The following is a 22616-nucleotide window of genomic DNA, read 5'->3' as shown; positions in this document are numbered from 1 at the left end:
AAAAACAAAAGTTTGTAAAAGTAAATTACTAAAGCATAAACAATTTGAAACGAAAACTGAAAATTAAAAAAATAGAGCTAATTATAATAAATACTAATGTAGCTGATAAAGCTAATGTTAATAAATATTATAATAGGATATAAATAATACTAAAATAACATTATGGACATGCACACACATTTGCATATTTTCATTATGGGAGTACTGAGAAGTAATATATAAATAAAATTATATTATATATAAAATATAAAATAATTAATTAAAATGCATTCAAGCATTAAACAATAGATTATATATTCAGTTATAACACTAATAGTAATATATAAATAAATAATAAATAACATAAAAAAGGAGGGTGGGATTTATCAATAAACAATGACTAAATAGTGACAGCACTTTCATTTTTGGAGCACTGTTCCTTTAAGAGCATATGTTTAACATGCATGCTCATTAGTATTATTATCAATAATTTTGAACCTAACAACACCATTAAAAAACTTTCAAAATGTAAAAACTAATTTTCAAAGCCTAATCCCACACTTCTCTGTCTAGCTGCTCCCTATTTGGTTTAGGGGCCGATCCAAGATGCCCATTAACCACCTCAAGAATCAAATTGTTTTTTAATAGATTGAGACATTTGTGTATGCTAACCACTAATGCCTGCTATGTTTTGGTTATGTCTGGAGGAAGGCAACACAAATTCGGCGGGGCCCCACAGCTTCTGGTGAGAAATCGGAGCAAACATAATACCCATAATGCAACCATATGTATGTGAGCTAGTTGTAAGAGCATGCCGATGAGCTTTTGTATTTCCTCCTTGAGTGTTAGTGAGTGTTTATCTGGGCAAGTGCTGGACAAACATGTCCAACAGTGAGCTGAAACAGTCTCACGGTGCCAGTTGAAACATCTTACCCACACAATCTCTATTCTGGTTGTGAATAAAGCCCTCATCGCACATCTCATTCAGCATCACACACTGGTAGGAGCCCTCCCGGTTCACACACACCTCGTCCCGAGAGCAATTGTGTCTGCCGCTCGTGCATTCATTCACATCTATGATACACATAACAGTTTAGTTGAAGAAAGAACACACACATAACACATACACGCCACCTCCACCATCATAAAGTTGTACTAGCATTTTATGAGGTGTGAGATCAGATCAGGTTTTGTTTCTAATAGTGAGGTTTGCTCTCAATTAATCAACCATTTTATTGTTGTTTGAAGTTGGTTTTCTTTGTGGCGAAATCGCATGCATGTCTGGCTTTATGATTCTATAACACTTAATGTTTACCACGTGAATATGGCTTATGAAAAGAAACAGATGCTAGAGAAACTCCGGGGAGGATATACAGTCTCATATTTTGAACGTGCATCTGGAAGTGTAAATGTTGATCATGAATTGAATGAAAGTTAACACTAAAACATTTCATTTAAAAAATCCATCCAGTTTCCTGTAGAGTGTGACTTAAGTCTTTGGCTCCAGCAAAGCCAGTCAAGCTTGATTTTGTTACTGCCAAAATGAAATCAAGGTCTCTGCCCACCCGCATTCAGCATATGGGAACGCTTTGACGGAGAGACACGGAAAGAGAGAAAGAAATAAACTCTTGAAATACAGAGATAATTCAGCAGTGAAAACTGCCCTCTCAGCTGAAGCCATTTCGATTATATCATCCCTTAAACTGTTCTCACACGCAAAAATTGCCCTGATTTACAGTTTATGTCTCCTGAATCAAGGTGAACATAAAGTAAAATGTGACATTCATGTTGTGCCTTTAGGCAGTTCACGTTTCAATCCAATAAACAGTATTATTTGTTGTCGAACGTCACAGTAATTCAATATTAGCTGAAAATGGCTAGTTATTAATTCTACATTTGCTGTAGAAGTAAAAAGCTGGTACACTGTGCAATTTTTTTTCTGTCCTTTACGACTGCTGCTTGTCAGATTGTAGAATATGATCCCAGTGAGATCTTGGGTAAAGGCCAAGCAGACAGTGCAACATAAACAGTATTTTATGCCAGACTACATGATATACAGCTAATATTGGTCACAACTGACAGCCCATTTAACGATATTAATTCATGTCACATTTTGATATCCTCACTGGAATTTAATATGGCACAATATAAAAGTCATGGAGGGGGGGTCATAGAAAAGTAATTGAAAATGTAATTAATCCATAAAAAGTAATTAATCAAAATGTATTTATCGTTTATCATAAACACTATATTTCTCATTTTACAGTAAATAAAACTGTGATTGATATCCTCACTGGAATTTAATATGGCACAATATAAAAGTCATGGAGGGGGGTCATAGAAAAGTAATTGAAAATGTAATTAATCCATAAAAAGTAATTAATCAAAATGTATTTATCGTTTATCATAAACACTATATTTCTCATTTTACAGTAAAGAAAACTGTGAAAAAAAAATCTAGAAAATAAAAATATTTAAACATCATTAAAACAAGAAAACAATTTTCGATAAACTTGAAAAGAGATTAAAAATGTTTTTGAATGTTTCTAAATTGCATTTAATTATGTATTTTATTATATTTAATTAATTAATTACATGTTACATTAACAGTTTTTCTGTACTATATCGCACATCTCATTCAGCATCACACACTGGTAGGAGCCCTCCCGGTTCACACACACCTCGTCCCGAGAGCAATTGTGTCTGCCGCTCGTGCATTCATTCACATCTATGATACACATAACAGTTTAGTTGAAGAAAGAACACACACATAAGACATACACGCCACCTCCACCATCATAAAGTTGTACTAGCATTTTATGAGGTGTGAGATCAGATCAGGTTTTGTTTCTAATAGTGAGGTTTGCTCTCAATTAATCAACCATTTTATTGTTGTTTGAAGTTGGTTTTCTTTGTGGCGAAATCGCATGCATGTCTGGCTTTATGATTCTATAACACTTAATGTTTACCACGTGAATATGGCTTATGAAAAGAAACAGATGCTAGAGAAACTCCGGGGAGGATATACAGTCTCATATTTTGAACGTGCATCTGGAAGTGTAAATGTTGATCATGAATTGAATGAAAGTTAACACTAAAACATTTCATTTAAAAAATCCATCCAGTTTCCTGTAGAGTGTGACTTAAGTCTTTGGCTCCAGCAAAGCCAGTCAAGCTTGATTTTGTTACTGCCAAAATGAAATCAAGGTCTCTGCCCACCCGCATTCAGCATATGGGAACGCTTTGACGGAGAGACACGGAAAGAGAGAAAGAAATAAACTCTTGAAATACAGAGATAATTCAGCAGTGAAAACTGCCCTCTCAGCTGAAGCCATTTCGATTATATCATCCCTTAAACTGTTCTCACACGCAAAAATTGCCCTGATTTACAGTTTATGTCTCCTGAATCAAGGTGAACATAAAGTAAAATGTGACATTCATGTTGTGCCTTTAGGCAGTTCACGTTTCAATCCAATAAACAGTATTATTTGTTGTCGAACGTCACAGTAATTCAATATTAGCTGAAAATGGCTAGTTATTAATTCTACATTTGCTGTAGAAGTAAAAAGCTGGTACACTGTGCAATTTTTTTTCTGTCCTTTACGACTGCTGCTTGTCAGATTGTAGAATATGATCCCAGTGAGATCTTGGGTAAAGGCCAAGCAGACAGCGCAACATAAACAGTATTTTATGCCAGACTACATGATATACAGCTAATATTGGTCACAACTGACAGCCCATTTAACGATATTAATTCATGTCACATTTTGATATCCTCACTGGAATTTAATATGGCACAATATAAAAGTCATGGAGGGGGGTCATAGAAAAGTAATTGAAAATGTAATTAATCCATAAAAAGTAATTAATCAAAATGTATTTATCGTTTATCATAAACACTATATTTCTCATTTTACAGTAAAGAAAACTGTGAAAAAAAAATCTAGAAAATAAAAATATTTAAACATCATTAAAACAAGAAAACAATTTTCGATAAACTTGAAAAGAGATTAAAAATGTTTTTGAATGTTTCTAAATTGCATTTAATTATGTATTTTATTATATTTAATTAATTAATTACATGTTACATTAACAGTTTTTCTGTACTATATATATATATATATATATATACACACACACACACACACACACATACTGTATACTATATACTGTAAATTAAATAAATAATTCTCCACCAACAAAATATTTTGTTTCTGATCCGGTGTAGTAACAGCTGCGCATGGCAATTTTATTAGTACCCTCCATGACAAGTTTAGTATATGGAATGGAAAGACCTTGAAATATATAATCTGCAACACTATCAGTACTGTAAATAAACATGTGGTAAAAGTGTCAGATCAGACAGACAGATCAGGTCACTGAGGTCACCGTTTATTATTGTAGTCAGGGCTGAAGGAAAGTAATTGGTCGTGGATCAGTGAAGCTGAAGGAAGCAGATCCTCAGGTAAGACTGTGATGTTCAGGCCATGAAAATCTCTTGTCATAATCCTTTGGGTATAACTAAATGATATACATGATTCAGTCCAATAAGGGACTAATTAGTGTGGTATGACAGTTTTATCAGTGTTTTCTGACAGCTGCGTTGAGAAAAGGTTATGTATATGCAGTTTTGGACCAGTTTAGAGTACTTTACCTTCACAAGTGTGTCCGTCAGCCATCAGAGAGAATCCTGGGAAACAGGAACATTGGGCCAATCCTCTAACCACAGAACACTGCTGAGAGCAAGGCCCATTACCTGCAGACCGTAGCAAAATTCAGTTAATGCATCTTTCACACTTCTTTTTTATACATTACATTATATGTACTACGCCAAGGATCACTATTATTATAGTTCAAACATAAATATTAATAAAATAAATAATAAAATACGTTTTTTTTCAACAACCCCCTAAGCCTATTTATTAAAAGTGGCATAATTTGTGCTACAGACATGATTGATACCTCAAATCTGAAAAGAAATGGGTGGTAATGTGATTTTGTAAATTTTTCTGACTTTTCCAGGATGTGTGAGAGAGTGGTCAATTGTCATGAAAAAAAACATAAAATAATACAAGAATTTATCAAATAAAATTGATATACGTTTATAGTTTATAATAGTATTTTAATATATATATATATATATATATCAAATATATAATATATATATATATATATAAATATATATAATAGTATTTCAATATATATATACATATACTGTATATTTCTTTAAGTATTAGTCATTTTGTTGTGTTTCTCTCATTTGTCTTTTTTTTCTTTAATATTTCTATATAGTTCCTAATACTTTTATTTCAGTTTTAGTTATTTTAGTATATCAAGTTAAACTAAAAGAAAATGAGCAATGATGCTTTGGCAACTAGCTGAAATACTTTGTATATATATATTTTTTTTTTATTTTAGTTTACTTTTTTTTTCCAAGCAGTGACACTTTTTATGGTTTTAGTTTTAGTTTGAATTATAGAAGCAAGAGCCTAGATATCAGGCTGAGTGTGTGACTTCTTTATGGCACTAACAGATTTAGTTAAAAATTAAACTGTAATCAGTATGACTTAATGAGTCACCCAGATACATCCAGATCATCGCACAGAAACACGACAGTGGCCCAGACAAGACACAGACTTCCAGTAAATGCTCAAGTCCTTAAATGTCTACCATCAATCCCAAACCAGATATACATTAAACCTTGTGGCGTATGGACTTATCTTGTAAAGCGCTATATCTTCTGGATGGCCTGCTGAATGAGGAGGAAAGGAGTCAGTGAAGATTTTTTTCTCTCCTCTGTTAAGCATGTTTCAATTAAGATAACATATGTAGTGCAGAACATCAGATCAACCATACAGTACCTGTGAGGCTACAGTTCATGATCTGGAATTTAGTTCTCTGTCATGGGGCCAGAATTTCACAGATCATTGAAATATTGTGTCAGTCTCATGACAATTGAAAGAATAATGTTATGCGCACATCAAAACAACCCATTATGCCAAGATGTGACTAACAGACTGGCTGCTGGTCAAAAACCACTTCATTTCAAATAGAGGATTCTGAGTTCTGCCAACCACAAAACATTTGCATAATTTTTTTTCCATCATGAATGAAGCTAAGAAAAAAATATGTATTTTTATACATATTGTTATATATACGTTACATCAATACTTTATAAGGTAAAAAAACTATGGAAATTACATATTTAATATGTACTGAATGATTGCGTAAAATAAATTGTGTTAAATGCAACCTTGATTAGCATATATACAGTATATATATATATATACAGTATGTGTGTGTGTGTGTGTGTGTGTGTGTGTGTGTCCCCATTCACAATTGTATTTAGCATCGTCCACTAGTGATCAGCCAAATACCAGGCGTAAACAGGGCCTTTTTTATTTCCTGAAGAGAGTGAATAATGCACTGCTAAATTGTATACCACACACCAGCACATGGGTTACGTAAGACCAGGGTTTGAGTAGTAGTTTCTTGTCTTGCTGGAGGTACAGTTATCAGCCTGTCTTCCTCACTAACTTTGTTGTCTTCCTCCTTTTTCTCTGTGAAAAAAGCGAGAGAAAGCAGTGAGTCATCCTTTTTCATTCTGCATCCTGTCAGATGGTATTTTTGGTAGAGAAACTGCATATGATGGAGAGTTTCTCTCCAACACTTAATCATGACCAGATGAGAAATTATGGAAAGTGCTTTGATTTGTGACATTTGCCAACATATATCTTGTCATCAGAATTCCTACCATTCCTAAAGTCAGCTGAAGGTTGCTGGAGAGAAGTTACTTGTGGTGTATCATTAGTTCATTCCTGACATGAGATCATGAGTCAGGTTTCACACTGGAGCAGCACAACACTATCTCTATCAACACTTCCATGTCACCAGAGACACTAAAACAATATTGACACATGATGACAATCCCATCACGCCTTGGCGTTGTTAGGGTTTGGCCGTATAACCAGGGAAACGAGACAAATAATTACAAACAGCAGTGAATCAGGCAAAACAAAGGTAGACTGCACATCAGTCTATCACTTCTATCTAGGGATAGTTCACCCAAAAATGAACTCTTGTCATTATTTACTTATGGGCTTGGAAAATAAAGATATTTTAGGATACTTTTATGATGCTTTTTCAGCAAGACAGCTCCAGTTCTCCTATAAAGTTCTCTATAAAAGAGCTAATTTTCTCTAAGAAATTATATATTTTATAATATTGAAAAGACTGTGCAGGATATTCTTCAAAAATTCATGTTTTGTGTTTTAAAATAACATGCATTGTTGTTACTATTTGCAAAAACTAAATATACTAAAACTCATTTTTGTTAATTGAAATGAATCTGGAATAAAATTTAAATATTAGATGAAAAATGTGACCCATAACCACAAAACCAGTCATAAGTTGCAGAGGTATATTTGTAGCAATAGCCAACAATACATTGTATGGGTCAAAATTATCGATTTTTCTTTTATGCCAAAAAGTAAATATGTTCTATGAAGATATTTTGTAAATGTCCTACCGTAAATATATAAAAACTTAATTTTTGATTAGTAATATGCATAGCTAAGGACTTAATTTGGACAACTTTAATGGAGATTCTTTCTCTGATTTTTTTTTGCAAAAATTGACACTTATGACTGGTTTTGTGATCCATGGTCACAAATGTAAAACTTAAAAAAAAAAAAAAAAACTTTCAAAAAGTTAGAAATGCTGACTTTGCAACTAACTAAAATATAATAAAATGAACAAAACTATAATTTTAAATTAAATTACTTAAATGGCTAAAACTAAAATTGAAATTAAAGATAAAATCTAAATTGAAATATTAAAAAACTAACAAAAGACAAAAGCACATATCACAACTGCTAACATTTCAAATTAAAATGAAAATATAAAAATAAAAGCTAATTCTAAACATTAATAAGTACTAGTATGCAATACTATTGTAACACTGATACCATGAGATGTGAGTAAACGTTTTCATTTTTGGATAATGTTTGATGGCAATTTTACTTCATTTCAGCTTTATGTAAAATCATGTATGCTATAGTATATAATGAATGAATATTATTCATGTGGTTCCTTTGAGTTCAAAGGTTTGAAAAATAATATATCAGGATGTCTAATTCACTGACTCATCATAAAAATCTTCACTCGACTGCTGTATGTACAGGCACGCATCTAAAAGCACTCACAGCATACAAAGAGTTATCTGAGGTCATTTTGAATCCGGCTCAGATCTAAGTAACACACACACACACACACACACACATACACATACACACACACAGTGCAGACAGGATGTTGAGCAGGCATTAAGATTAATTCCCCTGTTTAATGCAGGGCTGATAGTGTGTGTTTTGAGTGCATAAAGATGAGGCTTGCATATGCTATGTTGTATACAGAAGCAGATCTCTGCTGTGAAAATCTATGAATAACATAAACCCTGCAGGTTCTCAACAACTTTTAGGCATATCCAAATAGGATATTTCACTGAACTACACCTGCTTACTTTAAAAAATGGTTAACACATACAAAACTGTATCTATATACAGCAAGAAACACGAACATGGGTTTTTGTTGTATATTTGTTTGAGTCATTATACAATGATCTTACCTGGCTCACAGGTGCGACCGTCCTGCAGGAGTGTGTATCCAGGGTGGCAGGCGCACAGGTAGGAGTCACGAGTGTTGATGCAGGTGTGATGGCAGAGCGGTGCGAATCTCTGGCACCTGTCATCATGCTCCACATCATCCAGTGAATTAGCTGCAGGATCCACATCCCCAACTGACAACGCCTGCTTCGGAAACTGACTGTCTGATACTGAGGAAGAGGAGAGATAGTAGGTTTAAAGGTTGATATGGCTGTATATCTCTTGCATGTGACTCTGTTTACATTATTTACATTACTTGCTTACCAGTGAATCCTCTGCAGTGAATGGGTGCCATCAGAGTGAGAGTTCAAGCAGCTGATAAAAACATCACAGTAATCCACAAGCAATCAACACAAATTCAGTCCAACAATTAACGTCTTGCACTGCATGAAAAGAGTCAAATCTGGTCATATCTGGCCATGGTAAACTGCCGTGTAATTTCAGGTTTGCTGGATGTATGTGGAAATTACCTGAGTCAAGTTACACAGAACAGTACATTTCCAGAAATACCCATGTACTCCGGTGTCCACGGACATATACAGGAATCCATGAAGTTTCATGGACATATACAGCTGAAACACTGCTGGTTGTGAGAACTGCAGGCTGTCAGACCTTTCATATGTTAATGACCAGCAGTTAAGGTGCTTACTTTGTTTCAGGTGGAGGGACGGGTGAGCCAGGGAAGTTTCACAAAACAGCTTCAAATTAAGCTTAATATTATTGAACTCAAATGTAGCTAGCCATATTATTTTTGACAAAGCCATTAGAGAACATATCTATGTATGTTTTACGATTTGACGGCATTCTCTCTCCCCAGTTTCATTCTTTTCAAATTATTTCACAGAAATTATGACCTGGTCCATTACTGGTGTATCAAGAGAAGTGGTTTCTCTAGCAGTATCTCTACCAATAGTGATTAATGCACCCCCAAAGAGTCAGTGTGTGTTATGAGTTATGATGTGTATCTTTTCCTGGGCAACAGTGGAACTGTTCAATAGTTATGTTTAGTCAAAACTAGCAAAAAGTATAAATAATTATAATTATAAACTACATATAGACAAACAATACTTTCAAAAGATATCTCCCTTGATAAATATTTTATGTAAAAAGTGTGTCAAATAGCACTGGTCTCCAATATATCTAACTCTTCATAAATGATCCCCTCCCACAAACACACACACACATCCCACCCCCGGCTAAGACTTTTGTGTTTGACCTGATCTCAGGTCACACTTCTTGAGGACACCAACAGCTACAGACTGAAATATTTGTAAGATTGCACAGTTCTGGGAAGAATCCACTTCAACAGCATGCACAAACCAGGTAAGATTAATTATTTATATTGTGTAAAACTAATATATTTAATGTCAAAATTATATTTATACTGTAATTTTCCTCAGATATTTCGGTATCCTACACACAAGACTGGGTCAACTCATCTTCTGAGATTATAAATGGTAACATAAGGTCAGACGGTTGTTGCAATGTTTTATTATCCATTTTTGTATTGTTTCACCTATCCAATTAAATATGTTCCTTTACTAAACACATTTGATGTCTTTTAGGTATTCTGCAGGAATTATGACGAGGCTATGAGGAAGACGTTTTCATAGTTTCACTCCGGAAAGGCCCAGCTGAAACACTCAATCACAGTTGTGGCAAAAAAAAAAAAGCCAGAGAGACAACAGTGAGTTTAGAAATTGACATGATGTAACACTTTTTATATAATGCTTAATACAGAGCCATCTATTCAAGAATAAAGTTCAGCATAAACATAGGCTACTAAATACCTATAAAGTGTGGGTATATATGCTTTTATCGGAGTTTTTGATAAAAATGACTCAAGATAACTGCAGTGCCTATCAAAGTCGGACAAATGTTCTAACAAGAATGCATTGCTTTTGTCAGGCGGCAGCCAATCTTTGCGCCGCCGCATGAAGTCGAACAAGATATTGTAACCAAAAAGTCACTTTTGTAAGGGTTTTGGGTGGGATAAATAACAAGTTTACCAATTAAATGACTTTTGAGGAAAGTCTGTGTGCTCAGCGGCCAAATAGCTGTCTGGTTTAGGGCTGGGTTTAGTTTCAAATCAACCAATCCAGTTTAACATGAATGACCAAGGTGAGTGTGATTTCACCAAGTACAACATGTTCCTGGATCAACATCCTTGTTGATCCTGGAACATCATTCCAATCAACCAATCAGAACTGATAGATAACTTTTCAGGAAATGTCAGTTTTAGACTTACAATCAGGGTTAGGTGCTTCTACACCCTTGTTAATCAGCTATCATTTCACACTGATTTTAGGAATAAATGATGGGTAAGGTTAGGTTTAGAGGTAGGGATTGGGTTAAGTCTGTATTTTTGGACAGTAATGTTGATCCAGGATCAACAAAAGATGTTGATCCAGGAACATGACTTACTTGGAAAAATCACGTGCGACCGAATGACCAAAAGGGAAGGGCACAGTGGCACAAAGGTGTGAATGCCCCCTTCATTTAGGGGATTACTTGTCATGGCAACAAATGACTGTTGCACGGAAGAATACCTCAGTAACATACATCTGAATTGGTACATATCTGGCAGTATACGGATCCGTGGTATTTCCGTGTCTGGTCAGTAATACTCCCAGATTTGTCTGAAAGGAGTTTACTGGTCCGTATACAGCTCTTTTCATGCAGTGTTGTGAAGTGAAAAGCTGTTTTTGGATTACATGTGGATTATTGTGATGTTTTTATCAGCTTCTTGAGCTCTCATTCTGATGGCACCCATTCACTGCAGAGGATTCACTGGTGAGCAAGTGATGTGATGCTAACTTTCTCCAAATCTGTTTTGATGTAGAAACAAACTCATCTACTTCTTGGATGGCCTGAGGATGAGAACATTTTCAGCAAATTATAACTAATCCTTTAAACTTTGTCTGACAAAATGGAAGTAAATTAATTAAATATGTATATTAGCCAACACACATAAATAAGAAGATCTCTACTACTGGCTTTCAAAATGAGGATTTAATGAAAAACATTTTAAAAAGTGTGATTTAAAAAAATTGAAAATGCAATGCTAATTTTACATGGCTTCGTGTGTATTTGATGATAGTTTAGGTTTGATTTAATTAACTAACATGACAGCATATATACATGTACACACCTCAATCATTATTTCTTAACCTAACATTTAAAGTATAAATTATTTTTAAATTTTTTATTGGAGTGCTACCATTTGATGTGAACCTGAACTAACCTTCTCATATCATAAAAAGCATAAATTGACTGTTATTTTGAGAGACTTACGGACTTTGACTCACAGAAAGCGTTTGATTTGAAGGGCCCTTTGAAGCAGTTATTTTTGAGCACTTCTGGCACTGGAAAGACACTACATCAACAGCTGCTATGATTGTTTTCCCTTCAAAAAGCCCTAAATAGTTATCATTTATGCCATCTGAAATGGCATGACAGTCATTAGAGTCTACAGGGGTCCTCTCTGTGATATTATTTCGTGTTTTGGGGGAAGGGGACTTTTGGGAAAGTGATTTACAGGAAAGTTTCTTTAAAAATATCTAACTAAACTTCTTTCACTTTCATTTTTTATTTGCATTACTTATAATATATTTTGTAAATCAAGCACTTTTTTCCTCTAATACAATCCAAGGATCATAACACCTATATTTTTACTTAATGTCCCATAAAATACAAAAATTTAAAACTTTGTTCATTGTCCCAAAGCCATTGGGTCTTATTCATGAAACAAAAACATTACGAAGAATTCATTTCTGTGTAAACTGTTTGTAATACTATTCTTAGTAAGTAATCTTAGAATAGATTTTGTGTTCAGTAGATGCATTATTTTTATCAATGATATATGTATCGAGATGAGACTTTCTGCTATGCTGATTAGTCGATACTGTTTCTCAACTGAACTTATTTCAATAATACATTCATGTCATTTAATAATACATAATGTGATTCCACTAGTGTCTCTGATGAAGGATAAACCAGATGTCAACCAGAATGACATGGCAATGAAGGACTACTTGTACATAAACATAATACATATTAAAGCAATACGCCAGTCAACATCTGTTATTTCACCGCCGCCAGCTGTTCCTGCCACACCCTCTGTGTCCTCCATCTGCCAATCACCTCCTATCAATCCCAAATCCACAATCTACACAACAACAAACGGAGTTAATGAACAGGCTTTCCAACATCGTGCAGCAATTTGGCAAGGCGTTCGACTGACTTGGCAATTAACGACTGGCTAAACATAATAAACAGGCTCGGCTTCACCTTACACAGCATGCTGGTGTAAAGTAAATATTTCTCACAGTCATTAACTGAATGTAAATGCAATGAAGGGAGAAAGAGATTAAACATTTCCGCTATAATTAATCACGTTATGGGTGTGAGGTGGCAGGGGTCCTGATGGAAATAATTACCTCTCAACCGTTTTTGTATCGCCTAAACCTTTGATGCAACCGAGAGGGCTTACGTAGTTAGCAATAGTCTCCTTAAAAAGAGAAAGAAAAGGCATCTCTGCGGGTCCCTCTATGCATGGAGGCAATTTAATTGGACCTATTTTAGCGTTCCATCATCTGTGTGTGCACCACGAAAAGGAAATAAGTCAGCCCTAGTGTACTGACTCGGCCACAGCTAATCTCACCTTGCCTCAGGATATCAGGTAGGCTCTTTAGGGGAAGCAAGGCACTGGGCCAAAGGAATGTGCCACTTGAGACAAAGCAAGAGGTGAAGTCTGGGTTTTATGTCTCATTCAAAGGAATAGTGACCTGGGTCTATTGACTGGGGCTTTGCTGATAACTGCGGGAGTGCTAGTTGAGCAATGAACATCTGCCATTACACTGATATGGCACTATGGCTCTCAGAGTGATAGAATAAAAGCCAGGACAGCGTTGGAAAACTTTATTCAGCTGTAAGCCACAAACAAGTTTAATGTACTTAATTAAACCGAGGGAAATTTCCACAGAATTTTTCCAGCACTGCTTATGTTTCTCTGATAATGTTTCAAAACAGTATTAAAAATATTAAACTTAATTTTATTAAACATTATAATGCATTTTATTTTAAATTCTTGGCTTTTTACTAAGCTTGGCTTTGGGTTATATTTTTTAATACAAACTATTTTAACAAGTTTTATATTTTTATATTAGATGTCATTTAACAAGTTAAGAAAAATAAATGTTTTAAATATAAATAATATAAAATATTTTAATTTAGTAGAGTATGAAATTAAACTACACAGGCAGGTAATTTTAAAGATTTATTTTTAATAAAGGGGTATTTGCCTTTACAAAAAGGACAAAAGTAAAGTGGAAGAGAGAGGTTCACATGCCGAGACTCGAACTAGTGCAACAGTGTACTGCCCACAAGGCTATCGGTGTTGACACAGGCAGGTAATTTTAGATTTAAAAAAAATCCAAGTATTACAAGTATTACAACTTATATTACACATTTTATTGATTTTTTTAATTCTTGCCTTTTTCATCAAACATGGCTTTGGGCTATATCTTTTATATAAATATTTTATATATTTTTATATTAGATGCCATTTAACAAGTTAAGAAAAAATTGATATTTTAAAAATGAAAAAATATATTTTACACAGGCAATGTTAGAATGAACGAACAAACAAATAAATAAATAAAGCTTGACTCAGTTCTGTGTTTGTGTGGGTCTGGATCGGGATTTCTGCTGGATTTTCTCCATTGACCAGAGAAAATCCCAATACAAAAGGATCAAGTCAACATCCATTTTCCAAATTTAAAATCAATTCATGCAATGAGATCAGGTTAAGACAAAAGAACTGGGTTGCATTACCTCATTTTAATAAATTAAATTTAAAACGCAGCAAAAATCTATTTTTGGAGTGTACACAGTCTATTCCTAAAGCTAATATCAGGTCTTGTCCCAGTGTAAACATATAGCACAATTCACAGGATGAACAGAAATCCAAAAAGAGAATGTTTCCATGCAAATCCTGCCAAAATGAGTGAAAGTAGTCAGCTGAAACATTTGAGACAGAAGGAAAGTTTGCTGGCACGGGCAGAGAGGCAACAGCCTGCTTTGCCATCTGCTTCTGATTCAGCCCAGCTTGGCAGCATCTTTGTGCATTATTCTGAACGGTAACGTGACACCTGACCAATCAGCTCTGGGCATCTTTCTTTCCTCTGATCCATCAATGTCAACCTCTCGGCCAGCAGTGTGACGAACTTGAATGTGAAACTGAATGCCAAGACACAGCCAGACTTCAGATGCTTCCAAATATGATCCAGGCTTCAAAAACAAACAAGCACAATCACGACTGAGGCTCTGATGTTAATATGAAGACATAAAGTCAAAAGTCACTGGGATGAAGAGATAACTGGGACATTGTGTTAAAAATGCAGCTCAAAACCGAGACATTCCAGGTTCTCGTGTGGTTTCACATCATATGGTGTGTCTCCATCACAACGCTTTCTTGGCATGACAGCCCGTCTAGATCGGTTCGTCAAAATAAAATATGAACTCTCACTCACCCCAGACTCCAGCCACTGGAAATCAGCCATAAACTACAGGTTACACATTGCAAACCATGCATTCTGCTGTAAGAAAAAGACAAGTATTTCACCTCTCTCAGGAAGAACGGTCGGTTGAGGCCTCTGTTTTTTCTTGATCGTAGGCGGAGCAAGACCCTCCTCGCAGCAGGTGAGGAAGACGTGTCCGCAAGGGTAGCTCAGGTGCTGATGCACTTCACAACCTTCACCATCCCTTCGCAAACGCATACCCAGCGCACAGCAGTTACAGCAATCCTACATGAAACAGCAAAAAATTACATTTTGTTTAATTTTAAGTTCTAACCAGTCATGATGTAACAAGTAATTTGCTTAGCTAATTAAAGTGCTTTCCACACTAAAAGTGAAAATTGATGTCATGTGATGTCATGTCAATCACAGCCAATCAGAACAATTTTTTGTCACTTTATTTTAAGGTGCTACTTTCGCCATTAACAAACCATTAACTATGACTTTTGCCTCAATAAACTCCTAATTTGCTGCTTATTAATAGTAAATTCATTGCTAAATTTAGGTATTGGGTAGGATTAGGGATGCAGATTATGATCATGCAGAATACTGTATGTGCTTTATAAGCACTAATAAACAGGCAATATGTTAATAATAGGCATGCTAATAAGCAACTATCAATATTGAGAATTGGTCTCTATACTCTAAGTGTTACCTTTTTTTCATTAACACATTTAATAATATTAAAATGATTTAAAATTAATTTATTAAAATGAAAACTTTTATTCAGCAATGACCTATTAAACTGATCAAAAGTAACAGTAAAGACATCTATAATGTTACATCTATTTCAAATAAATTATTTTGAACAAAGACACGTTCATTAGTTTGCTATTCTATATATTAATTAAAGAATCCTGAAAAAATATATCACATTTGCGACACAAAAATTAAGCTGGAATTGTTTTCAACTTTTATTAACATTGATAAAGATAAGGATCATGTGACACTGAAGACTGGAGTAATGGCTGCTGAAAATCCAGCTTTGCCATGACAGAAATAAATTACATTTCATAAATTAAATACAAATATTTTAAAACAGAATACAGATCATTTGAATCATCATAATATTTCACAATTTTTCTGTATTTATTTTTGATCAAATAAATGTCTTGTTGAGCATAAGAGCTAAGAGTAAAACCTTACTGACCCCAAGCTTTTGAAGAGTGGTAGTGTACAGTAATTATAAGGGTTAATGAAATATAATGGGGTAAAATAGAAATATAAAGACAAAATGTCTTGCTTCTTTTTGAGTTCACAGCTTGTTAAGACAAAAATGTTTAGGTTTTTGTCTGGACATGTAATATTCAGCCATTCACATGACCAGATAGTATGCAGTAAATCATTTTGAATTGCCAAAATAATGTCTATTTCCAAACATGCAGAATCCCACAGAGATTATACATAATCAGTATTTTTCTGTCATTATTTTGTGGTCTCTGTGGACTGTTAAAAACAGTAATTATTTTGCAGTCTTGTTTGATGCCACTATTTAAGATCTTACCGTTTGGGAATCTTCTCCGCAGAGTGGGCTGCTTCCCTCACAGGCATGTCCGGCTCTTGCTGCATTCATGCCAGCCTGACACCTGCTGTCTCTCAGAGCACCTGAACAGCACTGCTTCTGGACAACACTTACAAAAGACAGAATTTAATACCTGATTATAAAACTAAGGCTGTCAAACCAAGGCTGTCTCATCAGATGTACTTATTGTTATTTAGAGCAGAGGACCCCAGGGGGCAGCAAAAAAAGAGTGCTAGGGAAAGGTGTAAAGTGTTTATGAAACATTGTGTAAATAAAATTACAGGTCATTACCGTTTTTTAAAGAAATTAAGAAAGCACCAAATCATCATAATAGAATGATTTCTGAAGAATCACTTGACACTGAAGAGTGATGGCTAAAAGAACAGTTACATTAAACTGTAATAATATTTCACAATATTCCTGTATTAATTTTTGATATTTCTGTATTTTCTGTATTGGTGAGCATAACAAAATTATTTCAAAAACTATTTCAAAATTTTACCAATCCCACATTTTTAAACCGTAGTGTATACTGTATTATAATATATTATATTATATTATTATTATATTTTTTATTCTTTAAAATAATATTTTAATTTTTATTGTAAAAAACTGGGTGTTTTTAAACCCCTGGTTTAAAGAGACCACAGATTTGGAAAATACTAGTTGCAGCTGATCAATCAGCAGTAGCCTTTCACATTTTATTTGCATGCAGAGAAGATTAATATGGACTATTCTCAGTCACCCTGCTTATTGCTTGACTGACTACTTAAAGAATCTCATGAGCCACACACAACTGGTCCTGTATCTTATATCTCTATTAAAGGGATAGTTCACCCAAAATGCTAATTCTTGTATCATTTACTCACCTTCAAGATGTTCCAAAACTGTATGAGTTTCTTTCTTCTGTTGAGCACAAAAGAATAATGTTTTTTGAAGAATGTTGGCAACCAAACAGTTGATGGTAGCCATCGACTTGCATAATAAGGAAAAAACACTATGGAAGTCAGAGGTCACCAGCAACTGTTTGGTTACCAACATCCTTCAAAATATTTTCTTTTGTGCTCAACAAAGGAAAGAACCTCATACAGGTTTGGAAAGTAAATGATGACAGTATTTTAATTTTTGGGTGAATTATCCCTTTGATTTTTGTGGTCAGTGGTTTTTGGGTCACCAGCATATACTTTACTGGTTAGAGGACATATAACTGCAAATAAAATGGATTCTGTGGTGTATTGAAGAGCATAACCAAGACATAGAAATGGTCAGCCAACTTACCCACACACAGAGTTGAGGTCTTCTGTTTTGACAGGCATATGGTTACAGTGCTGGTTCGCCTCTGCCCATTTCTGCCCGGCCACACAACAGCTCTCCACCAATCCTGGAGGTGAAAGCGCCAAGATGACAAACATCTCATACATCAACTTGGATTCATAGAAAAAGCATAAAAGATGTAACTGCAGCCTTTGTATAAAGGAAAACAGAGAGACTGACTCAAAGCTGACGGGACACAGTCATGGTATGTGCATCATCACAGACTCATCCTTCAAATATTTGATTTTAAAAAGCACCAATTTCAATAAGCCAGCTATTGAAAGTAAGTTCGAGGAGCATATCCGCCTGATCTTTTCAATAAATTGTGATACAAAGAAACAAGAATTTAGTAATGACTCATTTCAACACTTGACATTTTGAATTATTCATCCCTCGGTGTGAATGAAGGCCTGAATTAAATTACGTGTACAAAATCAGCTCGCTAGAGTGATTGATGAAAACCATATAAATGTAGTCAAAAAATACTTTTCTTGTCAGACATGCTGTGACTGCTAAATTAATTTTATATGATTAAATCCCATTACTTCTACGAGTGCAGAGAGTATAGAAATGTAGAGGGGACTTGATAACCTTAAGTACAAGTCTGACACGGGTTATTTCCTATCAGACCATAAGTGGGTAATAAAAAACTTGCTCAGGTGTGAGTCTTAAGGCCCCTTCATAGCAAATGCTAATATTCAGGGCAAACGTTTGCTGTGACAAATACTTTGAATAGAAACAATGGATTCCCATGGAGTTATTCACTCCATGAGTGAGCCATCACCTGCAAAAGAAGTAGAAGTCGGCACAAGGACTTTATTTTTAAAAGCTTATTTTCGCTATTTTATGAATTGCTTTGTGTGTCATAATTATATATTTAATTGTAATGCATCTAGCGAAGCATGTTGTGTTCAAAGAGTGAAAAATTTAAGGGGGTCTGAATACTTTCCGTACCCACTGTATATAGTATATTTAAAAAGTTTAAATACAATATAAAATAAAAATATAATATAAAAAGTTTCTTAGAAAAACAAACAAAACTATTTTTCAATAAAATAATAACATTAAATATGTATAAGTTCAATATTAATATGCCAGCATATTTTAATTATTAAATCATTATCATCATTATCATCAAGACGAAATACAGAATATGCATGTTATTATATATTATAAGATTATAAAAATATATCTATATATAATTTTTTATGTTTTATTATAAAAATCATAATAATAAAAACTTTTTTATTAATAAGTAATAATTGTATTATTTATTATGTTAATTTTCCCCTGCTGTCTACAACCCAATTAGAACAGACATGTGCCCCATTTTGGGGTCTCAACCCTCCTGCTTTAAAGTATGTGTTTATATAGAAACTGACTTTTTACCAAGTTTTAATTTAAACAAATACACCGTGAGAAATATTCACTGAAGGTAAAATTGTGACAACCAGCCCCTATCTCCTCTATAACCAGACACATTCATAATCTATGAATTTACTTGGAGAAGATCTGATTGTAAAATCGCTTGAGCAGTGATATGAGGCCCAGAGCGCTCTGGGATTCCTGGAATGCTTGACAGGGGTCACAATCTCCTGTTCCAGGTGACATTTTGAACTTTGTGATAAACTTCCATCTGTACTAAATATCTTGGAAACAATAGGGCCCCTAAGCTATTTATAGCTAATCAGTGGACAGACATAGAAGTAAACAGAGTGGAAGGTCTGATTGGCTTTCATATACAACTAAAACATTCTACTTCAGTCAAATGCGCAACCTGTGTCTGCAGAAGTCACAGAAAAAAAGCCTGAACAACTGAAACGCTTGTCATTCACAGTTCTTCATACCCCTTGTCTGTTTGTTTTTGAAATATTTTGGCTAATTCGATTATGCTCGCAGGTGCCAACAACCACATAATACTGTCAGCTCTGCTTTGCCATTTTAAAATAAATTTCCCCCCTTAAAAAATGCATTGGCCTACTACAGTACATTTGATGTGCATGGAGCAGTAGAAGTTCTGGCATTGATAAAACATCTGAATTACTGATTGTTCTGATTAAATCAGAGAAGTAATCATCAACAAAAAGGTCACTATACTGTATAAAGTCTAACTCAGTTTCCAAAGCCCAACAAGATAAAATTACAAGCAGAAAAAAGTTATATACTGTAGGTATATATATATAAGGTTTACATTTTTGCTACCCTCCATACTATGACAAATCCCTCAAGTTCCACAAGCAAAACCATAAAAAGGATGGAGAAACACCATATGTTCTTAGTTTTCTTTGCATTGCGAGTGCAGTAAGTCATGTGGCATTTTCGCAGGAATCTTCCTCATACCGGGTGTATATACTACAATATTTATTAGGACATTGTATAATGCTTAAAAAGTCTTCCATGCTTGTCTTTAAATATATTAAATACAGCAGAGGAAACTGCAAAGTGCCTCCAGAGACAAAGAAAGACTTCTGCTTTCCTGTTTAACATTCACAGCCATAAAACGTGAGTGATGCCTTTTTTTTCGATTCTTGAATTGTATTGGGGTTTGTTTATTTGTACAAGGGCATACTTGTTATGTTCCTTCTTTGCAATGGATACCTTGACACCATAAAAGCGGGTGGGCTTAAAGGGATAGTAAACACAAAAATGAAAACTCGGTCACCATTTTACTCACCCATATGCTAAACATTTTCAGCTCCCATTGACACCCATTGTATTTTTTTTCTATACTGTTTATTTACCAGCATTTTTCAAACAATCTTCTTTTGTGTTCAGAAGAAGAAGAAAAAATCATTAAGGTTTGGAACGACATGAGGGTGAGTAAATGATGACTTTTTATTTATGGGTTGACTATCCCTTTAAATGATGATTCATAACAGTGGAATATGCAACTCCAAATGAATGGTGAAATCTGTAAATGTGCTTTTCAATAAAGGCTCAGAAAATGTAACACGTGCCTCTCATTAAGCCCAGACTTATTTTGCATGAAGGCCTTGCGCAGTAAGTTAAACAAAGTTAATGTAGACTTTGACTTCATTAAAACATCCATCTTAAGGATTTTCTTCAAGTATGTTTTCAAAAGCCCAAGAGGCTGCTGATTCTCGGGAATTGATCTTGAAGTTCTTGAAGCTTGTCTGTAACACATCTCACAGATAACACATAGTGATAAATGTTCACTTGAAGGGGTGGGCGCTAAAATGCGAGCTGTTGCCATTGCTCTGTTAGATCATCATTAGGTCATCTGTAAAGCAGATGGTCACAATACAAAGCGCTCTTCAAAACAGGTCCTCTCTGAGCTCGACAGATTTCGCTTTTTCTTTCGCAGATGGTCACAGAACATCTGCAGGATCAAAACAAGGGAGATTTGTGAAAGCCTTGGATCGAATCAGTGAACAGTAGGTTGGCAGTTGGAGTTTCATCATTTCAGTATTTTCATTGATCAATCAACATTTTTGGAATACAGCAGTTTAGTATGTAAATTCAGCTTTGAATGTATTATTTATAAAATATTTATATTTTTATTTATATACATAAAAACAAATAACCAGCAATTATTTTGAATATAATTTTTTTATTTATATAACTAAAATAAAATCTGGTTAACATTATTTGAAAAGCCTTTAATGTTTTGTTCACATTTGTTCAACAGCAGCTCTTCAAGAAACGTCAACCACAAACCTTATGTTACTCATAAATTCAAAACTGCCATTCTAAAAAAAAATCCATCCGCGATTCCCAAAGGTACTCATGGCAAATGAGCTTAGGTCGACCTACAAATTGACGTCAAGGCTGAACAGCTCTTTTGGGTTTCACAAATGCCATTATCAGCCACAAACTGCAGATTCAGTCACCCTAATGATCTCATTTTTAATCTTAGCAAAAGCGTTCATGGCCCACCTGTGTTCAATGACATATCTGTGATGATGAACTTGAGGTCATAAGTTGAACTTCAGTTAACCGTATGCCTCTTTGACTAGTCATAGAGTCTCATTTTGACCTCTTAGTGGCAATTGTCGGATCTTTCTGGGCAACCATGTTGAAGAGCTCTTGACTTTGGTCATTTACTCCCAAAGCAGACAATGAGAGATCCATTGTTCATTCCCACAGAAAAACAGATGTTAAACAACCAAAATATTTATTCTGTTTTGTTTTAAACTGTTTTATCAAATGGCACCAATCGAATCTTTCCTTTCCTGTTTGAATCAGGAATTTCAATGAGAACCTCTATGTTAGTTGGAAAAGACAAAATACGAAGTAACATCAACATTGTGCATGCATAATTATGATATATTCCATATACAAACAAAGACTGTACATCATCAGCAAGCCGGTGTTTTAAGAAAACTGACATTTTCCCTGTTGTTTGGACTTCAAACACAACACTGAGGAATTAAACACTTCTAACTAGACCCAGACACTTTCAGTGGAGCTCTGTGGACTGAATTTAAATATGGTAAAATAAGTATATTTTCCAATATATTGAATAAACAAACCAAGAGGGTATAGGAGACGCATATAAAATCTTCAGGACTTCCTAACATTAAGCATGATGCCTATTCA

General features: G+C 34.6%; 1 protein-coding gene across 1 annotated transcript in view; it reads right to left on the bottom strand.

The window, feature by feature from the left end:
- Positions 1-22616, bottom strand: part of fbln2 (fibulin 2) — a 55084-nt gene that overhangs the window by 15909 nt on the left and 16559 nt on the right. Inside the window, exons 3-8 of the mRNA XM_016253226.1 lie at positions 18021-18123; positions 16725-16851; positions 15268-15448; positions 8606-8812; positions 6429-6539; positions 4634-4735 (exon numbers count right to left, since the gene is read on the bottom strand). Of these exons, the coding sequence (XP_016108712.1) occupies positions 4634-4735; positions 6429-6539; positions 8606-8812; positions 15268-15448; positions 16725-16851; positions 18021-18123 (831 nt within the window). The remainder of the gene's footprint in view (positions 1-4633; positions 4736-6428; positions 6540-8605; positions 8813-15267; positions 15449-16724; positions 16852-18020; positions 18124-22616) is intronic.

Source organism: Sinocyclocheilus grahami, unplaced genomic scaffold (assembly GCF_001515645.1).
Source record: "Sinocyclocheilus grahami isolate Dianchi unplaced genomic scaffold, SAMN03320097.WGS_v1.1 scaffold3.1, whole genome shotgun sequence".
Classification (NCBI taxonomy): Eukaryota; Metazoa; Chordata; class Actinopteri; order Cypriniformes; family Cyprinidae; genus Sinocyclocheilus; species Sinocyclocheilus grahami.
Note: the sequence above shows the minus strand (reverse complement) of the source record. Positions and strands in the feature narration are given on the sequence as shown.